General features: G+C 44.2%; 1 protein-coding gene across 12 annotated transcripts in view; it reads left to right on the top strand.

Moving 5' to 3' along the window:
* The window catches only part of Tnc (tenascin C), an 84,384-nt gene that overhangs the window by 47,573 nt on the left and 18,151 nt on the right, over positions 1-18,660 (top strand). For 2 of the 12 annotated variants that reach the window (XM_078048061.1, XM_078048059.1), the window contains exons 14-18: positions 1,591-1,863; positions 4,126-4,398; positions 8,366-8,641; positions 12,534-12,806; positions 14,376-14,648. The exons of 1 other annotated variant lie outside the window; for it this stretch is intronic. In XM_078048061.1, coding sequence (XP_077904187.1) covers positions 1,591-1,863; positions 4,126-4,398; positions 8,366-8,641; positions 12,534-12,806; positions 14,376-14,648 — 1,368 coding nt within the window. The remainder of the gene's footprint in view (positions 1-1,590; positions 1,864-4,125; positions 4,399-8,365; positions 8,642-12,533; positions 12,807-14,375; positions 14,649-18,660) is intronic. 9 more of the 12 variants (XM_078048063.1, XM_078048067.1, XM_078048068.1 and 6 more) reach the window with 7 other exon arrangements.

The following is an 18,660-nucleotide window of genomic DNA, read 5'->3' as shown; positions in this document are numbered from 1 at the left end:
CACACAGGATCTCAAAAATAAAAAAGGTGATGTTATCATTTACCTCATTTGGCCAAGTGATTATCCTGTGTCTCCTCAAATACCTTTAAACAAAACAATAGCACAAAAGGTCTTTGAGAAATGTGTGATGGGGTGCAGAATGATCTACCTTCACAGTCTACAAACTTGTTTTCAGCAATAAAACTTCTGTAGCAAATGAAATCTCCCCAGGAAGCCCTCTATATGACAGACAAAGAGCAGTTCTTAGCTGGGAAGGAAGAGGGAGATGCCTGCATCTGTGTTCCAAAGAAGTCCTTCCAGCAAAGTGCCAGGTCTGTGTGGGGGACAGTTTGAAAACAGACCCTCTAACAGGAAGAGTTTGCTCAGACTCTCCTGGCACACTCTTCTGATCCAGGGATACCTGAGAACGAAGCTTCCCCACCTTTGCAGGAGTGCAGGTGGGGGTTGAGATCCCTGCAGATATTTTGCTCCAGAACTTCTGATCCATAGCCATTTTAGTTTTAAGGAGAAAGACTGAGAAGTTGCATTTAACCCTGAGAACCATCTCATAAAGCAGTGGATTTTTTTTTCTATACCCAAATGTAATCTTTTAAAATCAGCAATAATAACGCCATTCAATTTCCTTCCTACATCATATGAAATTAATAGTGGGCCCTGTTCTGCACCATTTACTGAGAAAAAATAGTCATTTTTAATTGAAAGTAGGCACACACATTTCACAGGAGCACTCCCATAGTGTGACACAACCATTCTTCACTGAGCAGCAAAAGCAGGTGGGAGGAGAGAACCAAGCAAGAATCCAGTATGTAACCTCTGATCCCTGAAAACGGAGGGAAGTCTAGAGACAAAACATTGTGTTTATCCAAACTTGAGACGGCACATGCTTTAAAAGCCAAGGAGAGAGTTGGTGGCCAATACTGAGGTGATCCTGATTCCAGGCCATGAGAGGAAGCAAGTCAGTCCCCCAAATGACTGAGAAGTTCCAAGAAGAAATACTTAAATAATGACAGTTTTCTTAAGCTGTCACTTGTAGGTCATTCACTCTGTGTCAGGTAGGATGTGAAGGGATTGATTAAAAACTATTATATAATCATCACACAAGCCAATGAAATGGTCCTGTCAGCATCATTGAAAGGTGAAGAGAGAGGGGCTCAGAGAGAAGCCAGGTGACATGCCCAAGATGACTCAGCCGGCAAATTACAGTGTTGGAATTCCTACCGATATCTGTCCACCTCCAAAACCTGCACTTTCAACCCCACTTCCCTCCACAGACCCACCCTCTCAATGCTTCTTAGCCCTTAGCAGCTGGCGATCCATGCTCAGGGCTGCCAGAGGGTTGTGCATCTGTACAGACACCTTGACTGTCTCAAGGCTGAGCCATGCAGAGGTTCCCCTTTCTGACCATTTTCAACTCCTGCAGAAAGATGCAGCCAGAGTCCCAAGTTCAAAGCACAAGCACCCACAGACCAGGAATCACCCAAACAAAACCCTCCTCTCCTCTTTCTGTCTTTCCTGGAGTTGGGCCGTGGGACTTGTGGCTCCTCATTTTCTGTTTGCAGCACTGACAAATACCTCTCTGTCCTTCTTCAGAGGAGCTCCCCCAGCTGGGAGACTTAGTCGTGACTGAGGTCGGCTGGGATGGCCTCAAACTCAACTGGACAGCCACTGACCAGGCCTATGAGCACTTTGTCATTCAGGTGCAGGAAGCCAACAAGGTGGAGGCCGCTCAGAACCTCACGGTGCCAGGCAGCCTCCGGGCTATGGACATCCCTGGCCTCAAGGCCAACACCCCTTACAGAGTGTCCATCTATGGGGTGATCCGGGGCTATAGAACACCCGTGCTCTCTGCTGAGGCCTTCACAGGTACCTTTTCCTCCACTTTCATGTTTTCTCCCCAGGGTTCTCTGCTTCTTCTCCAAGAGATGGAACAGGGACTCGGCTTCTGTCCATAACTGGATCCTTTCCATGTGCCCTTAGCGGCTGGCCATGCATGCTCAGAGACCTCCCTGTGGGCTGCACCTTTGTCTGGAAGCCTTTGCCATGGCTGTGATGAATACTGTGGAGGCTGCCCTTTCCAGCCTCCAGCCCCCGGCCTCTCTCCCATACCTTACCTGGCCAGTCCTACAACTACGTCTCCTTTGCATGATGGCTTTTTGTCTCATGGATTAAACCTGATGCTTTTAACTATCCTCTCCAGTGCTGGAATATCACTAGAAGCCCATCTTTTCCAATGGTGAGGAGTCACATGTTATTTCTTTTAGAGAGTCTTTTTGCCGCTTGACAATGGTGCTTTACCATCTCCAGACCCTCAAGGGTATGGGTCCTGCAGTTCTTGCATTTAAGAAATGTTTCTTTAAAATGCACTGAACAGAATAAGAGAACTGAATTGCCCTCCTCCAGGCCATTCCCTCAGATACTGAGTCATTGTTACAACATCAAATTAGCCAACAGCTAGACCAAAGTGAAAAAAAATAAATCATGCAATTATGACTAGCAACCATACCAAAGAGAAAGCCATTCATTAGCAGAAGTACAGTCAGCAGCATTTGAATTAAGGAATGTCCCAGGCTATGAAAGAGCTGGTACCCTTTCTGCTGTTTGAATCAAGGGTTGCTCCCTGGAGTGCTTGGCCTTTAGAGGGCGAACTCCTACCTCTCTTCACTCTGCTCCAGTTACCAGGCTTCACTGTTTCCCTGGAGGGTGTTAAAGTGAGCGGCCTTCTCACCCACCACCACCGTTTTCCATTGCTCATCTTTACAATGTGCCCCAGTTGGTTTGATGCTCATTGAGGCTGCTCTGCCTTGCTTTGCAAATCACTGTCTCCCTTTTTATATAATTATTGCAACTGAACTTTCACAGCAAGCCTGTACATCCTCATTGATTTGAAAGCATAGATCTGCAATTTAGCCTTAGTCATTTCAGTAACCCTTACTGAGGAACACAGGTGACCACTGCATGGACAGTGACCCAGAAATACCTAGAAATTGTGATGGAGGCTGCCCTGAATTTGCCCGGGACCTTTTAACCTGACATCCACAAATCATTTGTTCCCGGAAGGCAGACAAATCACCCACCATCTGATCTCTCCTGCAGATCATGTGGTTTGGATTCCATTGATGTTTTTATGTGTGTGTTTTTCTTTTTAATGACAGTGACATTCTTACCTCTGATGAGCTGGCAGATAGGGAGGAAGGGCCATAATTCCATCTGATCTGTGTTTCAACAGATCGTTGGGTTGGTCTCAGAGACCAGGAGCCTCCTTCCTTGCTAAACAGCACCAACTTTTCAAAGTTGCTCCTGCTCCTGCCTGCCCTATGTGCGTTTATTCCTGTTGCAGGACCATCTCCAGGACAAAATATTATTTCCTGGCTAAAAAGAGTTACCGAAACTGCCTTGTCTTGGCTTCACACTCTTGGCTGGCGATACAGTGCTAGTCCTCTTGGCGCACACAGAAGCGATTAAGAGAGTGGACCAGCTATTTTACCAGAATGTGAGAACAGCTGGCTGGCCCTTATCTGAAGGATGAAAATATATATATCGAGAATTACACTGAGAAATTTGCCAGTCCCTCCAAGTCACAAAAACAGAAGCCTCCAGGTGCCACCGCGGGAGGCTGATGTGTCAGAATGACTTAACCTTCATTTGAATAGATGGGAGCACCCTCAAAGCAAAGCAAAGGATGTCTGGGGAGGCATCCAAGTCATCTTGGTCTCCTGAGTGTAGTTCAAGAGACAGGAAGCTATCAGCACTTCTGTATTTTGAGCCATGGCCACCAGCCCTGGAGCGGCACTCTTGGAGACAGGTGCAGCTGACATACAGCTGCCGCACTGAGGTCATCCAGCACCTCTCTCTCCAGAGATCTCACAGGGCCTGATCATGCATGGCAAGTGCAGAGAAGGAAAACCTCATCTCCATGCCTTCCTTTCTTAACCTGTAACAAAGTCCCTCCTTCTCTCATTGGCACTGAACGGTCACCGCAGCTTCATTTCACCATAACCCCTAACTGTGGAATCTCTCTCCCCAGCGATGGTTTATTAACAACTTCCATCTTAAAACACAGAGGAATAATTAACTCCGATTTATTTGTTCCTTCTCTCCTACCCTCCCCCCCCCCTTTTTTTTCAGCCAAAGAACCTGAAATGGGAAACTTAAATGTTTCTGACGTAACTCCTCAGAGCTTCAACCTCTCCTGGACAGCTACTGACGGGGCCTTCGAGATCTTTACCATTGAAATTATTGATTCTAATAGGTTGCTGCAAACTGCGGAATATAATATATCCGGGACTCAACGAACCGCCCACATCTCAGGGCTCCCCCCTAATACTGATTTCATTGTCTACCTCTCTGGACTTGCTCCCAGCATTCGGACCCAAACCATCAGCACCACAGCCTCCACAGGTACATGTGCGTCCCCCCGGGTCCTCGGGCTTCTGTGCAGGGTGCAGCCACTCCTGCTCACCCATCAGAGCACATGCCGGCGGGCTCGCTCTTTCGTGAGGTTGGAGTGACGTTTCACCTAACTCTCTTCCAACAGAAGTCCGAATCGTGGATTGCCGTAAAGCCGTGTGCCTGGTTACCCTTGATCAGGACACTTGTTTGCGGCACACAACGTAGTTTGGTCCAGATTGCCATGTAGAATCTGGAGAAAAGAATTCTCTCCTTTGGTAACTTAAAAGCTGTCATGAGAGTTGCCCTTGGCTTGGAAAGATGTCGACATCATCAATGAATTCTTCAGAATTGGATTTTTATGTTATCTCGAGGGCCTTTGTCTTCCTACAGTCCTAAATTTTTTTTTTCTTACCCAGATATCCCAGTGAGTTAAGGAAACCGTTGATAGTTTTTTTGTCTTAAATTGGGAAAATGAAGAGAAAGAGCATAGATGACTTATCAGGTGAATGCAGGAGACAGCCATGCCATCCGATTACCCCAATTTCAATACCACTTCCAGGGGGAAAAGTCAGATCATGCTTTCTTGCTCCCAAAACAGTGAATAGTACGTGACACAAATAAAAGTAGAATGGCCATCTTCAAACAGGAGGCTTAGTTTAAAGAGGAGTAAACTACTCTCACTTTGGATTTGTGGTATCTGTGACATGTGTGCCCTATGCCACATGTTCTGCTGTTCAGTAATAGAGAATCCTATGGGGATTTAGAAAGGAGAGCTTTGTCCATTCAAGATAGCACTCTTAGCATATTTCAGATAATGCATTCTCTTCATAGGTAAGCTAAGACGTCCCAAAGTAAAAACAAAAATGATATTTAGAGAACAAACTCTGGAAACTTTTTCCTTGTAGCTCATAAATTAAGGGTCCATTTTCTGGGGAAATCCAAGCATTGTGGCATCAATAATTATCTATCACTTGAGTGACCCCTGGTTGAGGGAGGGTCTGTCCTCATTCTGCATGAGACTTCAAATGGTTTCAGGGTGGTCAAGGCAAGGAGCCAGCACTGTCTAGTTCCCGGCTCAGCCAGATTATAATCTAACAAATCCTAGGGGAGAAAATTGGTCAACCATAGAATTTGGTTCAAATTGATTTTCAACAAGACAAGTCACTTTCCTGGAAGATAGAGTCTAAACGTTATGGGTTTAGCCTCATGTGTTTTGATCTTGAACTACGATAGTGTTTTAAATTGATACGCTTTCGTATTTTTTTCTTCTTGCTTTAGTAGCCAAATCTCTCCTTAGCCATCTCACTGTCTCCATGTGACCTGGGGCAGTGTGTCCATCTTGCGGAAAGCTCAGGAGCCAGGCTTTGATAGCTTTCTTGTAGAAGTTAGTAATTCTGACCATCCCCAGGAAACAGTGGTGCGCTCTGTGCCCAGGGCATCCCAATGCTCGGTCATCACCAACCTCAAAGCTGCTTCTAATTACACAGCCCACCTTCATGGGCTGATTGGTGGGCAGTGTGCTCAGACCCAGATGGTCCAGGCAACCACAGGTATTTCCCATTGTGGGTTCTTCACTTGCCATTGAACTTCCTCTGAATCACATCCCAAATGTCAACCCACTTCTCATCCTCCTAGTTCCATGAGTTCTTTTTCAAGTTTAATAGAGCCAACCAAGTCACAGTTTGAAAGCTTTAAAATAGCACTCACCCCAAATTAAGGAACTTCAGCATCTGACCTCTTTCCCCTAAAAGTGCACTTGCTCCCCGCCGCCACACTAGTCTGTCTGTCTGTGTGTATGGAGTTAATGTGACTTGCTCTGTTTGAATTTCTAAACCATCCTTTCATCCGATCTTGAATAATCCTTTCCTTTGCCACCCATCATCATCTGCCTGTGGTCTATCTAATCAAAGTTTGCCTGTGTCGTATGCAAAGAAACGGTGTGCATGTCATTTTTGATTCCTTGATCAGAATGATCTACAGTCTCTGTCTAGCAGAATTTTAAATAATGGTGCTACTAGTGGGCTAAGGAGAGAGACTAAGTCACAATCCAAGAACCACCGTGAGAGGACCTAGTGGTCTCTTCTTGTTCTGGAGATTTTCCTTTGCCTGGATTCCCAACAGAGTGCTCTTTTTGGCATTTATTCTGGCAAGCATGTGTTGTCACCCATTCATGTCTGTTCTGAAATGAAAGAGTCCTCCATCTTGTCTAAGTCTTGGTGCATGTGGTGAATATTCAGTGCATTTTTTTGGAACAGGTCTCTTTTCCTGCAAGTCGACAGCATGTCAAAGAATGACTCCAAAGGGTTAGAAATGGTGGGAGAAAAATGCCCCTTGCTTGCATGAAACACTGACCACACCTGAAGTAGCCTTCTCTGTCTGAGTTTTTCCTCGACTCTTACATTTGAGCTTAATTGTACCTTCTGGGGATCAGATGAAGGTAAAACTAACTTTAAGAACCCAAATCTTATTCTGTATGATGAATATATTAGTACTGCCAGTTTTTGTCTGTGAGCATGAGAATAATCTCAAAATGCATCCTTAATTTGGGATATTGCTTCTATAGCAAAATATAGGAAAAAGAAACAGAGCTTGGAGATTTTATCTTTTGTGTGGTTAAAGAAATTTATGAGTGCCATAGCTCAAAACTACAGCATTATTAGCTTCTCAAACTAATTGATAACGTAGGAAATTCCTTGTCATTGCTTACCCCTATATTCTGTTTCTGAGCCAGATCTTATTTGCCCTTCGAGACCTTAGAGCATCAAGTCATGCTGTATAATTTTGCACTTTATCCAAGGGAGCCTCTTCTTTCCTCCAAATATTGGAGCTAAAGCAAAACAACACCCAGGACCTTGGAAGTAATACTCTGCCTCTCCCAATACTAAATTCTGTTCCACTGTTTCAATCCGCCAGAATATTGCCTCTAAAATAGAATCTGGGTTAAACGTGTATTAGTGTTAGTGATATTTGTTAAATGAGCATTTGGGAGGTCGACCTTACTTACATTTCTGTGGAAAGAAGCCGTAAAGCCCCTTATATTGAATGAGTGGCTCTTGCCACTGATTGTCCAGAATTTAAGGGACAAGAGAAGCTTATCCCAGGTGGAATCATCCATCTTTCAAAATTATGTAGTAAGTAAATTTCCTACTCAGAAAAGGCAGTGCTTAGCTTCAAGTTTCCCTTGGCTTTCGCATCCACCAAGAATGGAAGCCATTTTCATCTTTTCAGTATTGGAGGTGAGATCCAGACTTTTCTATAACACATACATTTGGATTTCTATGCCACTGCAGAATTTCTCTGACATTAGCCTTTAATTTGTGCAATCCTAATAGATCAAAAGAAGACTGAGATAACTCCAAAGGAGCATTTTCTAAAACATTGCTCAGTGGAACTCTAGCTCTGTGGGATGTTCAAAGAATATTCCTGAGATGGGGTATCATTGATCAATAAGTTCACAAAATGCTTGGGCTAACCAGAATCAAATACATTTATTTATAAACTCAGCTTTTTAGAGCCCTTCAGATGCTAACATACTCTGTCAGTCTCTACAATAGAATAGAATATTCAGTGTTGACAGTGCATTCATGACCATGAATCTGTCTTTTCTTAGAACATCTTATAGGTCTAGTGCCCCACTATAGACTTTGGAAAATGGAGCTTAATACTCTTACTTTAATCTTATGTATCTCTCTAATGGCTTCTCTGCTTTTCTTCTTATGTGACTAAGGACATGGCCATGCCTATAACTTAGAAGAACACAAATCCGTACTTGCAGAAAAAAGCAATGTGTACTCTGTTGTTATAATCAATGTTAGTAAGTATCAAGGTTAGCATGTTAGCCTAACATACTATTTTTTTTTCTGCAAATATTTGGAGATATTGATGCATTTGTGTTCTGCGGCGACATTCTGGAGAAATATTCTGCTTCTTCTAATAATATCTCTTTCTCCCTCTCTCCATGTTCCTTTGCCTTCAGAGCCAGAATCACAGTTGGGCACGCTAATTCTTAGCAATATTACTCCTGACAGCTTCAACGTATCATGGACCACTCAAGCTGGGCTTTTTGCAAAAATTGTTATCAATGTGAGCAATGCTCATTCGCTGCATGAGTCCCAGCAAGTCACAGTCCCAGGAGATGTACAGCAAGCTCACATCTCTGGCTTGGTGGAGAACACTGGCTATGACGTCAGTGTAGCAGGGACCACCTGGGCTGGCGACCCCACCAGACCCCTCACTGCCTTTGTCGTTACAGGTATTCAGAGGTTCTCACTTGTCTGTCTAGAATTCTAACACAGGGAAAGGGGGAAAGAGAAAGATATTCTTTAGAATATCTTTATAGGAAAAATCCATCCAAATGCAGTCTATGCTCTAAATGTAAACTTCCATATATTTAATTATAATGGAAAACAATAGTTGTTTGTATTTATGAGATGCAAAATGGTGTTTAGATATAGGTATATGTTGTGGACTGATTTAGTTGAATTAAAAAAATGAACATATCGATCACCTCACCTACTTTTCATGGTGAGAACATTTAAAATCCATTTTTTTTAACGACTTTGAAATATACAGTGTATCACTACTACTAAGTGTGGTCACCAAGCTGTGCCATAGCTTACTAAAACTTATTCCTCCTGTCAAACTGGACTTTGTACCCTTTGGCAAGCATCTCCTTTTTCCCTGCTCCTGCCAACTCTAGCCTCTGGTAACTAACATTATACTCTAGTTATTATGTTAAACTTGTATGTGAGATCATGTAGTACTTTTTTTTCTGCACCTGGCTTATTTCACTTAGCATAATATCTTTCAGGTTTATCCATCTAGTTGCAAATGAAAATTTTTTTTTAAGTCTGCATGGTATTTCATTAGATATAGTTAGAACATTTTCTATATCCACTCATTCATGGATGAACACACAGGTTGTAAAATGACATTACTCATAATGGCTGGGACACCCCATGTCAACTTCTAAGTGAAGAGATTGCTGAGGCTTCCAGAAGGGACAGATGCTTCACAGCTACTGTGAGGAAATAGAAGCATGTTCTCAATGGCTATGTAAGGCTTTCAGGGAGTTTTATATACTGTAACATTCACAGTTGGGAGACACTGACTAACGAATAAATTCTTAGTTAGTAAAGGCCTATGACAGGGATTTTGTCCATAAATCATGCCATTTAAGGCAGTTCATAAACTATCTGTCCTAGAAATATAATAATCTATCTTAAGAAAAAAAAAGAGAGAAACCTATTCTTAAAATTGACAAATACAGCAGATTGATGAAGATTCACCCTGAGATGGCAGATAAATTATAAGGTTAGTTAAAATCTTACCCATCTGTCAAATTTGACTTCTAACTTCACTTTGATTTACATCAAGAAACGATTATCTATTTTCTACATTGATATTATCCCATATCCATGGTAAAGGCTAAAAATGGTGTGCTTTTACCAAATCCCTAGCTTGAAAATGTTTAAAAGTCTCTTGTCTTCCACTAATGACAACTTCTAGGAGACAGACTTTGCCATCTGACTTTCACACTAAACAAGTCTTTCCCAGGTCTAAATTGCTCTAATTAAGATATGTTAATAAGGACAATTGAATAGTTTCCTGGAGGTGCTAGGGTGGCCTGGCAAAGTGAGGATTTGAGATCAAGCCTGTTTGGTTTCTAAACCTCTCCCCCATCTACTTAGCTACATACCCTCGGCAGGTTCCTTATTTGTTTGAACCCCAATTCCCTAAGTAAGGCAGGAGGACACCCACAGGTGCCTCTGGTATCCTGTCTCAGGGATGAAGCAGATGCAGTATAACTACCTGGATGTAGTTCAGTGGGTGTGATACAGATGTCAGGTCTTTTCTGGTGCCTCTCAAAAGTATGAGGAAAGTCATGTTCTCAAAAGTAACCTGCAAGGCCAGGTGGAGCCCTTGCCTGGCATGCACAAGGCCTTAGATTCCATCCCCAGCATTGCAAATAAGTAAGCAAATACAAAAAAAAAAAAAAGCCCAACATGCCTCCATTAAACACTAGTGCTATGCAGTCATGATTTGCTTATCATTTGCAAGAGAACCCTCGTTATCTTACATTTGAATGTAAGATTAAAACGTGGCTGCATTTACTATCCTCTCCAGTTATTGAATGTGAATTAAATTATTTAGTTCAGGCTGCACAGGCAGAACTTAGTAATTCATTAAGGAGCTTGGAAGAGCAGGTGTGAGGTGAGCTTCTCACTGCCCTGGAGGAGGGGAATGGCTACAGATGCCATCAGGCCCTTACTTGTAGCCCCTTGCAGGACCTCCCACTGAACAGAGAGGAGAGAGGGAGGCTGGGAGACCTGGTCCCAATAATAGATCCAGTGACAGCATTGTCTCTGCTAATCCGGATGTGAAAAGACTCAGCATTTTAAAAGAAGTATATTTAAAAAGAACAAACCACGAACAGGAGGGACTTGAAAAAACAAGCCCTGGATTGACTAATTAGCCTGAAAGCCTTCATTTTCCTTGGAATTCACTGCTTGGATGGCTAGGAGGTGCAAAGAGGCTGGCTATCAAATAGAGCCCTAAATAAAACCCAGAGGCGGAATTTGAGACCCTTGCCTTGCAGAAGCCATTTGGACTCTGTATGTGATTTCACCTTTGCCTTTGATAGAGTTGATTCTTGGGAAATCTATACATGGGGGGTGGGGAAATTCCTCAAAATAAACAGCAAGTGTTGCAAAATAGGTACAGGAAGCCCAAGCCACAGCAAAATTTAACTCTCTGCTTAGGGAATGAGGGCATTTCTTCACTTTTTCATTCAGTCACCAAACATTTCTTTTTAAGCACTTTTTTTTTTAACATTACATCGATTAGACTGTCAGCATTAGCACAAGGTCATTTATCTCTTTGAAAGTTTCCATTTAGCCACAGTGGACAAGAAAGATCTAAACTAGGTGCACTAAAGCAGCCTTGGCTGTGGGATTCCCATCCTTTTCCCCCTCCGCTCAGAGATCAATATGCTCAGCATTACACAGTGCTGCTTAGTGCAGAGGAGGCGCTGGCCTTCCCACTGGTCCTCCTGTGCTTCAGGACTTGCCAGCACTAGGGCGGAGGTTGGGGGCAGGAGTACTCATCAGACAGCAGCCCGAGCAGGTGGAAAGAATATAGAAGTGGGGGTCAGCAGACCCTGCTGGAACCCCGCTTACCACCTTGCGGATGTGTGATCTGGAGAAAGCGATAGCCTTTCCCTTTCCTTAGTTGTCCTGGAGATTGAGGGGTAAGGTGGCAATGTGTCTACCTTACAATATCACTGGGACAGATAGGATGATGAATGTGAAACCCCCTCAGCTGAGAAGTATCCATAGAAATTTAGCTGATACAAGCTCACCCTTTGTGTCACCCTTGTGCATGAAAAGACCCCCAGGCAGCTGAGAACTAGGAGCACCTGCGGCACAGATGTTTGGTGAAGGAATGAACAAAGGATGGAAAAACTTGTTGAAGGTCCAGATATGTCCTTGTTTTCTAACTCTACCCAAGAAAATGAGCAGCAAGAGAATTAGCAAATCTTAGGATTTCTTATTGGACCCAAACCTCAATTTGTTAATTTTGACACATTAAAAAAAAAAATAGCCGATGAGGATGTGCCGCTGATTGGCCTAATTGATCTGATTCAAAATGTGAGTTAGAAGTAAAATGTGAATTCGAAGTAAAATAGAAACCTACGAAGTAAAAGAGGAGCGTACTTTAAAAAAGAAAGCAGAAAAAAAGTTAATTGGCTTCAAAATCAGAAACAGCAGGAGATAAAGGGGTCCTAACCCAACACAGACATCCTGTTTGAATAGACAGAAACGCGTGGCCTTTGGAATCAGACTAGGCTGGAAACCCTGCTCCATCACATAATAGCTTGTGACTTTGAGCAAGTCATTCATCTGTTTTGAAACTCAGTTTTCCCACCTGCGAGCTGGGAGTGATACCCACCTAATAGACTTGCTAAGAGCATCCCACTAGGTAACACTCTCTGGCCCCAGGAAGCTCTTCCTGGACATTTGTTTTCTGAGCGTGTAACACAGCGAGTGACGGAGCGGGTGTCTCTGGTGTGCGTGGAAACCTGTGCTCTCCCCGCAGAGTCCCCGCTGCTAACCTGAGTTGTTTTCACCCCTCCCTTCTTTCAGAGGCCTTGCCCCTTCTGGAAAACCTAACCATTTCCGACATTAATCCCTACGGGTTCACAGTTTCCTGGATGGCATCGGAGCATGCCTTTGACAGCTTTCTAGTCACGGTGGTGGATTCTGGGAAGCTTCTGGACCCCCAGGAATTCACACTTTCAGGAACCCAGAGGAAGCTGGAGCTTAGAGGCCTCATAACCGGCATTGGCTATGAGGTTATGGTCTCTGGCTTCACCCAAGGGCACCAAACCAAGCCCCTGAGGGCTGAGACCACTACAGGTATTTCAACTCAAGTGAGCCATTCGCCCCTCTCCATGACCCCTCTGTGTCATCTGTCTACAGCGTCACCGTGGTTTTAACCTCCTTGTCCATATTCCCGTCTTAATCCACAGATGTGGCCTGTTCTTTCGTGTCCTCCCACACCTCCCCTTGTCTCACGCATCTAATGAGCACTCCTCATTCCCATCCCAGAACGAGAAGGTGGAAATCTTCCCTCTTGGTGTTCCCCAGTCCCTTAGCCCGGTCTTGTGTGTGCTTACTCTGTATCAAGCTCCCTATGATCATCCCGGCTAGTCCCCAGTTACATTTCCGCCTTCTCAAAGAAAAAAAAAATATACCAGTGAGTATATTTTAAAAACATATTCAAAACCTTGACCATCTCGAAGTCTTAACTGTGATCTAACAACTCACCTAATAGGTCTCGTCATTGGAAAACTAAATCGGAACTTATCACATGGGTAAATGCTAACATCAGAAAGGTTTTTAACACAGAACTAAATCCATGATTTCTTCAAAATTTAAAATTCCTAGAGAAGTATAGCATTAACAATTTTAACAGTCAAAAACCTAGATGTTTCTCACAGTCTATTTCTAGAGATTAGTAGTAGCTCCATAGACCATTCGAAGGCCCTGCTTGGTGAAGGAATTGCATGTTCAAATAAGTTTGGAAGCACTGAGTTCAAGTCAAACAGGAGCCTTGCCCACAAGGCTTTGTGGAATAGCCTATGGTATATTTCCCAGCAGGCTGTATTTCCCAAACTTCTTTGACAAATGAATATCTTTTAAGGAAGAGGATCAAATAGGTGTAATTGGATTTTAGCACACTTTGGGAAACTCAGCTCCAAATTTACCTTGATCCTGAGTTTTTTCTAGTGAAGGTGATCCAAGATGAACCCCTGGGTCCAAACAATATATCTCAAGAGGTTCCAAGCCTCAGTTCTACAATCTGAACGCTTATCTGATGGTTCCAATAGCAAGAAAGAACAGAAGTCAAACAAACAAGAAAATCAAGAGTAGGAGCCTTCTTTAGTAAATCAGTCGGCTCCAAGAATAGAGCATAAAAAGACCCAAGCATTTAAAAAGCCATTTTGTTTGGGCTCAAGGGAAGTGTATCAGAGTCATCCTGGGCAGCTCTACAGATGGTTAATGCTGGTTTATTTGTCTTTTCAAAAAGAAAAGAGAAAGGTCTCATAGCAGATGGGCACTCAGCCACTGGAAGACGGAGAGCGAACATAAACAAGTGCTGGCTCTGAACTTATTTAGTAATGCACGGGAGGGGCCGGGAGGGGCCGGAGCCGAGTCCAGATGTGGGTTTATAGACGTGCTTTCAGACAGAACTCACACATGCGAGCATCTGCCTAGCTTGTTCTGACCGTGTGCGCTCCAGCCCTCCCCTCTCCCAGCCCTACTAGACTCGTTCATGTCGGATGATTTTATTTTCTGTATCTCAGGACACTTCTATGTCTGAAAGTCGGGGCGCACTGCCTATTGATACCCCTGCAGGAGAAGAGATGGCTGCTAAATGATGTTCTCTTTCCTCCTTCTTCCACCTTTTTTCTCCCCCTCTAGAAGCTGAACCAGAAGTTGACAACCTTCTGGTTTCAGATGCCACCCGGGATGGTTTCCGTCTGTCCTGGACAGCTGACGAAGGGATTTTCGACAGTTTTGTTCTCAGAATCAGAGATACCAAAAAGCAATCTGAGCCGCAGGAAATAATCCTCCTTGCCCATGAACGTACCAGGGACATAACAAATCTCAGAGAGGCCACTGAATACGAAATTGAACTCTATGGAATAAGCAATGGAAGGCGTTCCCAGCCAGTCAGTGCCATAGCAACAACAGGTACTGTAAACACGCAGGAGAGGACAGAGGAGTCACCGCGGGGGCTCTCCTTCTCCAGGGCTGAGTAATTACAGGAGCTTTGGACACACACAAGCTCCTTCAAGTGTGAACTGTTACCATAGCTAACTCTTTACAGCACAATGCCATTTACCTAATAGGGTTGTGAGGACTCCGTGAGATAATTCATATAAAGCTCATAGCAGAGAGCGTGGCACACCCAGGGCTGGGGAAAGACAGCTGTCATATTGTCTCCAATGCAGCATCCGTAGTAGTTGCAATTATCACATCTTTCAGGTTGCAAAGATTCTGCCTTCTGCCTGTTACCTCGTTGTATCGTATCCAGGCATACAATTCCTTGTTCTCTGGTCCAACATTTGATTTGCCCTAGGTGTTCAATTTGCACCAGGTGGGGAACAATGAAGAAGTGGCACCTCTTCCTGTGAGGCTTCATATTTATAAAATGTTGCCTGTGAGTAATTAGTACCAGGCTCAGCAAGGAGGGGGGCAGGAGCTGGATTCATTTCATGAAGCGCTATTCAATTCTTTTAGCAACTCTAAAAGCCATCGAGAGGGGGAAATGAAACCCTTTCCCACGTAAGCCTTGTCAAGGAGGGAAAGAAAAAAGCTTTAATAACATGACTCTTGATAATAATACTAAGACTAAATGACTCTTCAGAAGGAAAAGGAAAGATCTACAGAAGGTGGGTCGAATTCCTTCAGGAAACAGGGAGATGCAGAAACAGTATCCCCCAGGGACAGCAGCTTCAATGAGTAGCCAGAGGAAAGACTCTCAGGGGAAGTAAATGAGCCCTGAGAACTGGCACAGCTCAGCCCCTTCTTTGGGTGCATGAAGAATATGAGGCTCAGAAAGGTGAAGCCATCTGCCTAAGGTCACACAGCTAGATTTGGAGTAGAACCCCAACCACCAGCTTCTTTTAGTACTGTTAGCTAAGTAACAGAGATCGGAGCACAGATAACCAATGAATATACATACTGTCCTCTCTGAGAGGCACAGAGCCTGGCACGAGCGCAAAGGGTCTTCTCCTGGGTAAAGCTGGGTATTTTGTTATGTCAAGTTTCAAGATCTAATAAACTACCTCAAAAGGGAAATCAGGATCAGTGCTCATAGACATGCTGGGGTCCAGGCAGCCAGCTAGTGACAGGAAAACCCTGCTCTTTGTGCACGCGAGGCCCCCAACCCCTGCAGGTCGGAGTCTCCCCTCCCGGTGACTGCCTTTAAAATGGCTCCAGATCAGAGACAGAGCCTGATTTCTGACCTTGGTTTATAAACACAGCTCTTCAAAGTTTACTTCTGATCTCTGATTTTGTTTTGCTGATTTTTTTTTTTCTAGAAGCTCTGCGATGAGAGAGGGAGAGAGAATGAATAATCATGAGCTGCTTTTTTTTTTTTTTTTTAAGAACAAAGAGAAGCAGAGTCTGCTCTGCTGTTCTGGAAGGACTTCTTTTAGATTTCCCTCTCTGGGGCTTTGGCATTCACAGCCAAAGAGGAGAAAGAAAGACAGAGGAAAAAAAAAAAAATCCACGTATATGCCCACGTATGCCCGCATGCCCATACTCTGGGGATGGGAGAAGGCAGAGGAGGCTCTGTCCAAAGGCAAGCTTTGTTGCCAATTTCTTGGCCTTCTGGAAATATATAAATGGAAAAAAAATTGACATAAATTTAATATTTTTACCCTTTTTAAGGAGCACAATGTTTAACACATTTCCACCTCTCCATGCTTTGCCCCAGGTGTTTCTCACTTATTAATAGATCTCAGGGGTAAGCCCGTCCATGTTATTTATTCATCCATCCCCTACTGATGGACACTTACGTTATTACTTTTGTCACCCCTTCTTTCTCTCTGTCCCTGCACTTACAATGGCTTCTCTTCCTCTCTGTGGTCGGAGCCACTTCCTTACAACAATCTTGGCCCCCCTTTAGAGAGAAACTTCTTTCTCCTCCAGGAAGTTTAGTGCCAACATGACTCCATGCACCATCTTCAGGGCCCCAAGAATGGGCAGAGAGCAGGAAGAAATCCCAGAAACTGATTAAGAGGACTTCACTGGGTTGTTCTGGAGGTTCCTCAGGTCTACCAACGGTGCCCGAGTGAGGACCCAAAAATGTTTATCTACCTCAACCCCACTCATGTCCACAGACACACCCTCCTCCAGTCCCTGTGTCAATAGGGTATCAATACGCATTCTCTCAGCCCCCAGAACGTGCCCCCACACCCACCCTGCTCTACTTTTCCAACCAGCAGCCTCACAGCTCCCCAGCTCCTTCCAGCTCAGCTGAACTTAAAGCCACACATCACCAAGGAGCCGTGACATTGTCCTTGGGCCTGGGTCAGTAGGTCTGAAACACCTGCTTGGCCATCTGCCCTTCCACATGACGAAGGCTCTTTATCCCTAGCCTCCCTGCCTCTGACTCACAACTCCAAAATCCTAGCACTTAAACCATACCTCCTCAAGCAGCTGTTTCTCTAATGTAGCAAAGGGCCTAATGTATATTATGTGTTCAAGAAAACTATGTTGAAGAGTCAGGCACAGAGGTGAATGCCTGTAATCCCATTGACTCAGGAGGCTGAGACAAGAGGATTGCAAGTTCAAGGCCAGCCTCAGCAACTTAATGAGATTCTAAGCAATTCAGCAAGAATTTCTATCAAAATAAAAAATAAAAGGGGCTGAGAATGTAGTTCAATAGTAAATTACCTTTAAGTTCAATGCCCTGTACCGCCCAAAAAAATGTTGAAAGGGGAATAAATTTTTAAGTGATTGTTATTTGCCATGTAACGGAAGACACTTGCCATAGATTTGGGAGGCAACTTTTTATTTGGCAGGTAGGAATCCTTTCAACCTCCTGGGAAGTTTTTAGCAATTCCACATATTTCCCTAATGGAAGTTTAAAAATAACTGATTTCCCTTGGAAATAGAGACAAGAAGCATCACCTGAGTCTCCCCGACTTTTCAATAGATGTGATTAGCTGCTCTGTGTCCAGATACATGCGGAGGGGCTGGAGGCTTTGGGGTCCTACTCATGCAGAAGGAGACATGCTAGAATAACAAATAGTCTTCAACTCCTGGGACGTTCTGTGGTCCAAAACTAGTATGTCATTGACCCTGGAATCCCACCATGATTGAGTCCTTCTTTCAGGTTATGCATAGTATCTCCCTGCCACAGCCCTTAGTGATCACACCCCGCAGTGTGTGAGAGATGAAGCCACTAATTCTTATGGCGTGTAAGACTCCAGTGCCATCTTACCAATGATAAAGCTAGAGTCCAGAGAAGAAAGCTTTGGCTATCTAGACCCAAGTTCTAAAATATGCCATCGTTTACCCCAGAAAGGTTTTCATCCAGAGCAGAGGTCAGAGTGAACTTGACTGGCCGAAGGGGGTTGTCTGGATCCCATTTTGTATGCCTCGCCAGGGTTCTCTCTCGGTGGGACCCATCTAGGTCTTTCCTGGGGGATACGTTAGAATCCATTATGGCTTGCAGCAGAAAGAGTCACATGGGAAAGAACATAGAGGGCAGTCGCAAGCAGGGAATCGTTACTGCCCGCCGGATGCCGTCCATTATCTCTGCTAATCCTCACAGCATTCCTGTGGGTGAGTAGCACTTTCCCCACTGGACGTGTGAGGCCACTGAAGATCCCAGAAGGCGAGGGACATGCCCCGGGTCGCCCAGCCTCCCAGAGTTATTTGGATAAGCAAGATCTTGCAGGCTCCTGGGGCCCTGTGGTTTCCAAAACTTGATACGGAGAGAGCAAACGCCCAGGCAACCATGGAGTTTGTTCCCAGAAGAAAACAGGAGGAGGAGAGACATGTCTTAGATGACAGAAGAAGACAAGAATGGGCAGGAAAATAACTGTCCCTGATGTCTGGGGGGTCGCAGAACTTAATGATCAGCAGGGCTTGAAGAAGGGAATGAGGGAGCTTGGGAATTGTTTCCTGAAATCTCTGGCCAGGCATGGGAAGTTCAAGTGGGCATAACCCTGAGCCACAAATCACAAAA

This window comes from Ictidomys tridecemlineatus, chromosome 4 (assembly GCF_052094955.1).
Source record: "Ictidomys tridecemlineatus isolate mIctTri1 chromosome 4, mIctTri1.hap1, whole genome shotgun sequence".
Taxonomy (NCBI): domain Eukaryota; kingdom Metazoa; phylum Chordata; class Mammalia; order Rodentia; family Sciuridae; genus Ictidomys; species Ictidomys tridecemlineatus.
This window is presented reverse-complemented; position numbering and strand designations above follow the sequence as displayed.